An 8,748-nucleotide genomic window follows, 5' to 3' on the forward strand; every position below is an offset into this window, starting at 1 on the left:
TACTGCTGGGACTGTATATTATGTACTTACGGTAGTACTATCAAGCCTCTTCTTCCAAATAGATTTCATGGAAAACCTAAAATTCGCATGTTTGATTGACATTTAGCCGCTAATATACAATCATCCAAGATATATTTATCATCGCAGGTTCGGTCTAATGTCCCGTTATTACTATATAGATCACATGGCTTCTGGTACTTTGAGATCATGCTAACGGCGAGAAGGGAAGTGTTTCAATAACTAGCTGAGTGCTTGTACGATAATTATATCAATGCAGTACCAATTAAGGCGTGTAGCATCTCCTATGCTCCTTAACATCACAGCTATGTCGAATTATCGCACCCAGATAACTCCATACCAGTGAACCGGTTTGTAACTCCGCTTCATATCGTACCTGAATGGTACTTTTTAGCATATTATGCGGTGTTAAAGTAATCCCATCCAAAACCGGTGGTTTGTTAGTATTTATGTTATCAACATGTCAATGAAATATCAACAACGATGAAACTTATTTGGTTAACATAACAACATAGAAGGTAAAGCTGGATTACGTTCAAACTTTACACTGGATACGTTTCAATGTTAACTTACTAAATACCATGGGAGCGAAGAGAATCTAATATGTAACTCCGTTCATGGAAATCAAAAGAGCTTTCACGCTATCTCTAGTGCCTGTCGAGTCGCTCAAGGAAGATTTGATCCTGTATATGATTTAAGGGATGTAAAGGTGCTCAGGGTCTAACCGTCGGGCCATCTGGATCCTCATATTCAAAAGATAATTCTATTTAAGAAAGTTTTAGATAAACGACATGTGAAGAGTCGGACCAACTTTCACGCACGACGATAATTACCCGACAAGGATTTACCTACCTTTGGACCGTCATAATACAGCCGCCGTTTACATTTACTGCACCGGGCAGGGATTATATACTATACCTCTACAGTGGTATTAGCAGTATCTAGTGTTGATGTACAACAGACGCTCTCCTTGTTCCACTACCTAACCATAATCTATTGTTCCAGATATTAAGGAATGTACGCTTCATATAACTACACAACGTTATGCCAAGAAGGATACCAGATTACCCTGATTATCTTTGTTATATTAATACATGGTGTTCAATTGGTTCTATATCCACAATAGTTATCATCTTAACTATGCTCTGCATTAAGTATAGTGGTATCCAGCGTATATTTGAAAAACCAACATTTGTATACAAGCTGTACGAATATCATGACATTCACTTTGGTAGTCGCCTTCTTAATGTTAGTCTGTACGGAATACTTAGGACTATCTCTTTATATTAATGATAATGCATTTGGTAATGGACTTTTCATCTTAACTGGTATACATTTTAGCCATGTTATTGTTGGAGCTATCCTTGTATTCTTCACTCAAAGTATCTATAGTTCTTTAGTTACTTACATGCCTACAAGCTCTATAATGCTAAGCAAATCTAAAGGTATGTTATGCAAGATCTTTACAGAACCATTCACTATTTTATATCTACACTTTGTAGAAACCATGTGGATATTAATCCACATTACATTCTATCTCTAAATCATATAACGGTCGTAAGGTACGCCGGGGATAACAGGTCAGATAATATTGGGAGTTCTAATCCTCGGATTGTATCAGCACCTCCATGTCGGCTCATTACTCCCTTGTTATTGAACAAGATTCAGTTAGGAACGCTAGTTCACCGTCAGATGTAATACGTGAGCTGGGTTAAGAACGTCTGGAGACAGTTTGTTCCCTATCTACCATATTATCTAATTGGTTTTAATTTTCTTACAAACGGCTTTGGTTTGATTGAATTATCGCACCCAGATAACTCCATACCAGTGAACCGGTTTGTAACTCCGCTTCATATCGTACCTGAATGGTACTTTTTAGCATATTATGCGGTGTTAAAAGTAATCCCATCCAAAACCGGTGGTTTGTTAGTATTTATGTCCTCTCTCATTAACTTAGCTCTTTTATCTGAAATTCGAGCTTTGAATACTCGAATGTTGATACGACAACATTTTTATGACTCGAAATGTAGTCAGTGGATGGGTAATTATTTGGGTATACAGTATGATCTTCTTGATTATTATTGGTAGTGCTATTCCACAAGCGACTTATATCTTATATGGTAGATTAGCTACTATCGTATATCTTACTACCGGATTGGTTCTATGCTTATACTAAATCAATAGTTATAATGACTACAGCTTCCAAGCAAACATGATTACCGTGATATTGAAATCCAACACTTTTAGCTGTCTTAAGCAGTCCAGTGGGGTGGTGGTGGTGTACTGCAATCATAAAGAACTTGGTTGTCTGTATCTCATAACCCGAGTCATCTTCAGTATTCTAGGACTATAATGTCTTTGTTTATCGATTTGAGTTATCAGTTCTGGATCCGGATCATTTGTACAGAGACGATAGCTACTTATAATGTGATAATAACGATACATGGCCTAGCTATGATCTTTATGTCTTAATGCCTGCTTTGTACGGAGGATATGGTACTTCTTTTGTACCAATATATAATTGGTGGTTCGAAGTCGTTTTCCCAAGAACTAACGCGATCTCCTATTTTCTAGTACCATTAGTGAACTCTTTTGGTCTGATCCTAAGTACGCAGTGAGCTAACTAGATACAAGGAACTTGACAAGCATTAATAGATTTATATAAACGACAAAGGACATGAGTCTACTGGATTTTATAATACAGGGTTGAACTGTGTAAAGATCATTGTGTTATGGTTCTATCACAAACCATTGAGATTACGAAGTTAATGGTTTTGGGCTCGTGAGTGTCTCTCAATAACTAGCTGAGTGCTTGTACGATAATTATATCAATGCAGTACCAATTAAGGCGTGTAGCATCTCCTATGCTCCTTAACATCACAGCTATGTCGAATTATCGCACCCAGATAACTCCATACCAGTGAACCGGTTTGTAACTCCGCTTCATATCGTACCTGAATGGTACTTTTTTAGCATATTATGCGGTGTTAAAAGTAATCCCATCCAAAACCGGTGGTTTGTTAGTATTTATGTTATCAACATGTCAATGAAATATCAACAACGATGAAACTTATTTGGTTAACATAACAACATAGAAGGTAAAGCTGGATTACGTTCAAACTTTACACTGGATACGTTTCAATGTTAACTTACTAAATACCATGGGAGCGAAGAGAATCTAATATGTAACTCCGTTCATGGAAATCAAAAGAGCTTTCACTGATTGTATTTATGAAACGTGATTAGTTCACCTAGCCAACACGATCCGGTTGTTTTGGGAATAATATCCCTATTTAAGGGATTGATATGTGCTACAATAACACAGTCGGTACGAAGTCGAAACAAGGTAGTTGATGGTGAACCAGTGGCTGAACAAACCTTTTTATTGATTATGCTGACTTTAGTCCCGAGAAACTACAGTTCTGCTTTAAACTGAGGAGTCAAGTAGGTACAAACCGTACAAGGATTAATTATGTCCATCTGTGCATCTAAGTTGAGACTATCGGTTATATATTTTAGACGCTAACTTCCCGGCTAAACTTTGACTTATTAAACCAGCCTGGGATCATAAAAGTACTATGTATGGTAAGATTGAGCGTGGACTATCGAATGAAACATGTGCTCCAACGCTAGTCTAAGTCTCTACATACCTTTTACCTACAACTGTACGGAACGTAACAAACCTACAGGCAAAGAACTTGGTATTCTGTTCTAATTCCCGTGGTAACACAGTCAACGAATGGCGGAAGGAGCATTCATATGTTATGTCAGTGTCTTAGGAGAGATACTCTAGATTTAGCATTCATCTACAGCTACGGTAACTGTTGTGTTTAAATAGCGGTTAACCTTTCCTTTTCCTTACGTACTCAGGGATGCAATACCATCAGATAACAACGAAGCTAGACTCCATGTTACCTTACTAAAATGGGATTCCTAGGTTGATATAAACTACCTTTTCTGGGGAGTATATATTACGAGTTGGACTACTGGTTTAAATCTTGAAGTTTGTTTACGGATCCAAGTTCTCTTGTGCTTTTCATGACCATCATGTTAAGTGCATTAAGTATAGTGGTATCCAGCGTATATTTGAAAAACCAACATTTGTATACAAGCTGTACGAATATCATGACATTCACTTTGGTAGTCGCTTCTTAATGTTAGTCTGTACGGAATTACTTAGGACTATCTCTTTATATTAATGATAATGCATTGGTAATGGACTTTTCATCTTAACTGGTATACATTTTTAGCCATGTTATTGTTGGAGCTATCCTTGTATTCTTCACTCAAAGTATCTATAGTTCTTTAGTTACTTACATGCCTACAAGCTCTATAATGCTAAGCAAATCTAAAGGTATGTTATGCAAATCTTTACAGAACCATTCACTATTTTATATCTACACTTTGTAGAAACATGTGGATATTAATCACATTACATTCTTATCTCTAAATCATATAACGGTCGTAAGGTACCGGGGATAACAGGTCAGATAATATTGGGAGTTCTAATCCTCGGATTGTATCAGCACCTCATGTCGGCTCATTACTCCCTTGTTATTGAACAGATTCAGTTAGGAACGCTTAGTTCACCGTCAGATGTAATACGTGAGCTGGGTTAAGAACGTCTGGAGACAGTTTGTTCCCTATCTACCATATTATCTAATTGGTTTAATTTTCTTACAAACGGCTTTTGGTTTGATTGAATTATCGCACCCAGATAACTCCATACCAGTGAACCGGTTTGTAACTCCGCTTCATATCGTACCTGAATGGTACTTTTTAGCATATTATGCGGTGTTAAAAGTAATCCCATCCAAAACCGGTGGTTTGTTAGTATTTATGTCCTCTCTCATTAACTTAGCTCTTTTATCTGAAATTCGAGCTTTGAATACTCGAATGTTGATACGACAACATTTTTATGACTCGAAATGTAGTCAGTGGATGGTTAATTATTTGGGTATACAGTATGATCTTTCTTGATTATTATTGGTAGTGCTATTCCACAAGCGACTTATATCTTATATGGTAGATTAGCTACTATCGTATATCTTACTACCGGATTGGTTCTATGCTTATACTAAATCAATAGTTATAATGACTACAGCTTCCAAGCAAACATGATTACCGTGATATTGAAATCCAACACTTTTAGCTGTCTTAAGCAGTCCAGTGGGGTGGTGGTGTACTGCAATCATAAAGAACTTGGTTGTCTGTATCTCATAACCGGAGTCATCTTCAGTATTCTAGGAACTATAATGTCTTTGTTTATTCGATTTGAGTTATACAGTTCTGGATCGCGGATCATTTGTACAGAGACGATAGCTACTTATAATGTGATAATAACGATACATGGCGCTAGCTATGATCTTTATGTTCTTAATAGCCTGCTTTGTACGGAGGATTATGGTAACTTCTTTTGTACCAATATATATTGGTGGTTCGGGAAGTCGTTTTTCCCAAGAACTAACGCGATCTCCTATTTTCTAGTACCATTAGGTTCTGTGTTGTTAACTCAAAGTATTTGTTCGAGTTTGGTAGTGGTCTTGGTTGGACAATGTATCCTCACTAAGTACTAGCTTGATGGTGTTAAATCCAGAGGCAACTGATTGGATTATCGGAGGTCTTGCAGTACTAGGAATTAGTAGTATTTTAAGTTCTATTAACTTCCTTGGTACTTGCGTCTTCATGGGTTCTAATGCTGGTGCTAAGAACTATATTCTATATATCTGGGCTATTCAATATTTACTGCCCTTATGTTAGTCTTCACTCTACCTATTCTTACTGGTGGATTAGTTATGATCCTTCTTGATCTACACGTAAACACTGAATTTTATGATTCTATGTATTCTGGTGATAGTGTACTTTATCAACATCTATTCTGGTTCTTCGGACATCCAGAGGTATACATTCTAATTTTACCTGCTTTTGGTGTAGTCTCGCAGACATTATCTATGTATGCTGCTAGATCTGTCTTCGGTGGACAATCTATGATCTTAGCTATGGGTTGTATTTCTATTCTAGGTTCCTTAGTATGGGCACATCATATGATGACAGTCGGTTCTAGAGGTAGATACCAGAGCTTATTTCTCTGCTATGACTATTATGATTGCAATTCCTACCGGTACTAAGATTTTCAACTGGTTAGGTACCTATATGGCTAGCCATACAACTACAAGAACTGTAGATCTATGGGCTGCTCTTAGTTTTATCCTATTGTTTACTCTAGGTGGTACTACAGGTGTAGTTATGGGTAACGCTGGTATGGATATTGCCCTACATGATACATACTATATTGTAGCTCATTTCCATTTCGTATTATCTCTTGGTGCAGTACTAGCTACTATATGTGGCTTTATCTTCTATAGCAGAGATATGTTCGGAGATACTGTAAATCTATTCCATGTAAATACCGGTGCTTCTCCATATTTAAGCATCTGGTTTGTAGTCTTCTTAGGTAGTATCTTATTAATTTTCATCCCTATGCATATACTTGGTTTCAACGTTATGCCAAGAAGGATACCAGATTACCCTGATTATCTTTGTTATATTAATACATGGTGTTCAATTGGTTCTATATCCACAATAGTTATCATCTTAACTATGCTCTGCTAATGCACTTAACATGATGGTCATGAAAAGCACAAGAGAACTTGGATCCGGTAAACAAGACCTTCAAGATCTAAACCAGTAGTCCAACTCGTAGTATATACTCCCCAGAAAAAGGTAGTTTATATCAACCTAGGAATCCCATTTTAGTAAGTGTAACATGGAGTCTAGCTTCAGTTGTTATCTGATTGGTATTGCATGCCCTGAGTACGTAAGGAAAAGGAAAGGTTAACCGCTATTTAAACACAACAGTTACCGTAGCTGTAGATGAATGCTAAATCTAGAGTATCTCTCCTAAGACACTGCATAACATATGAATGCTCCTTCCGCCATTCGTTTGACTGTGTTTACCACGGGGAATTAGAACAGAATACCAAGTTCTTTGCCTGGAGGTTTGTTACGTTCCGTACAGTTGTAGGTAAAAGGTATGTTAGAGACTTAGACTAGCGTTGGAGCACATTGTTTTCATTCGATAGTCCACGCTCAATCTTACCATACATAGTACTTTTATGATCCCAGGCTGGTTTAATAAGTCAAAGTTTAGCCGGGAAGTTAGCGTCTAAAATATATAACGATAGTCTCAACTTAGATGCACAGATGGACATAATTAATCCTTGTACGGTTTGTACCTACTTGACTCCTCAGTTTAAGCAGAACTGTAGTTTCTCGGGACTAAAGTCAGCATAATCAATAAAAAGGTTTGTTCAGCCACTGGTTCACCATCAACTACCTTGTTTCGACTTCGTACCGACTGTGTTATTGTAGCACATTATCAATCCCTTAAATAGGGATATTATTCCCAAACAACCGGATCGTGTTGGCTAGGTGAACTAATCACGTTTCATAAATACAATCAGTGAAAGCTCTTTTGATTTCCATGAACGGAGTTACATATTAGATTCTCTTTCGCTCCCATGGTATTTAGTAAGTTAACATTGAAACGTATCCAGTGTAAAGTTTGAACGTAATCCAGCTTTACCTTCTATGTTGTTATGTTAACCAAATAAGTTTCATCGTTGTTGATATTTCATTGACATGTTGATAACATAAATACTAACAAACCACCGGTTTTGGATGGGATTACTTTTAACACCGCATAATATGCTAAAAAGTACCATTCAGGTACGATATGAAGCGGAGTTACAAACCGGTTCACTGGTATGGAGTTATCTGGGTGCGATAATTCAATCAAACCAAAAGCCGTTTGTAAGAAAATTAAACCAATTAGATAATATGGTAGATAGGGAACAAACTGTCTCCAGACGTTCTTAACCCAGCTCACGTATTACATCTGACGGTGAACTAGCGTTCCTAACTGAATCTTGTTCAATAACAAGGGAGTAATGAGCCGACATGGAGGTGCTGATACAATCCGAGGATTAGAACTCCCAATATTATCTGACCTGTTATCCCCGGCGTACCTTACGACCGTTATATGATTTAGAGATAGAATGTAATGTGGATTAATATCCACATGGTTTCTACAAAGTGTAGATATAAAATAGTGAATGGTTCTGTAAAGATCTTGCATAACATACCTTTAGATTTGTTAGCATTATAGAGCTTGTAGGCATGTAAGTAACTAAAGAACTATAGATACTTTGAGTGAAGAATACAAGGATAGCTCCAACAATAACATGGCTAAAATGTATACCAGTTAAGATGAAAATCCATTACCAAATGCATTATCATTAATATAAAGAGATAGTCCTAAGTATTCCGTACAGACTAACATTAAGAAGGCGACTACCAAAGTGAATGTCATGATATTCGTACAGCTTGTATACAAATGTTGGTTTTTCAAATATACGCTGGATACCACTATACTTAATGCACTTAACATGATGGTCATGAAAAGCACAAGAGAACTTGGATCCGGTAAAAAGAACCTTCAAGATCTAAACCAGTAGTCAACTCGTAAGTATATACTCCCAGAAAAGTGATAAATAATCCTGTCTGAATGATTAACTTCAGTACGATGGTATGATTAGACTAGCATTGATAGTAGTTTTCTCTCGCGTGTTAGATGATGAGAACAAGAATCATATATTACGCCTAGACATAACCGATGTGGAATAATCTTAATGTAGTAGGATATTGAAATCCAACACTTTTAGCTGTCTT

The 8,748-nt window shown here is 36.9% G+C and overlaps 1 protein-coding gene across 1 annotated transcript; it reads right to left on the bottom strand.

Annotated features, from left to right (window-relative positions):
• Window positions 1–7,651: 7,651 nt before the first annotated feature.
• On the bottom strand, window positions 7,652–8,198 carry BESB_070010 (cytochrome b6 subfamily protein; the record flags this gene model as incomplete). The annotated part of the gene is made up of 2 exons (XM_029365374.1): window positions 7,652–7,876; window positions 8,163–8,198. The coding sequence occupies 2 exons, from the start codon at window positions 8,196–8,198 to the stop codon at window positions 7,652–7,654; spliced, it is 261 nt and encodes an 86-aa protein (XP_029214876.1).
• Between the last annotated feature and the right edge of the window lie 550 nt (window positions 8,199–8,748).

This window comes from Besnoitia besnoiti, assembly GCF_002563875.1.
Source record: "Besnoitia besnoiti strain Bb-Ger1 chromosome Unknown contig00061, whole genome shotgun sequence".
Lineage (NCBI taxonomy): Eukaryota > Apicomplexa > Conoidasida > Eucoccidiorida > Sarcocystidae > Besnoitia > Besnoitia besnoiti.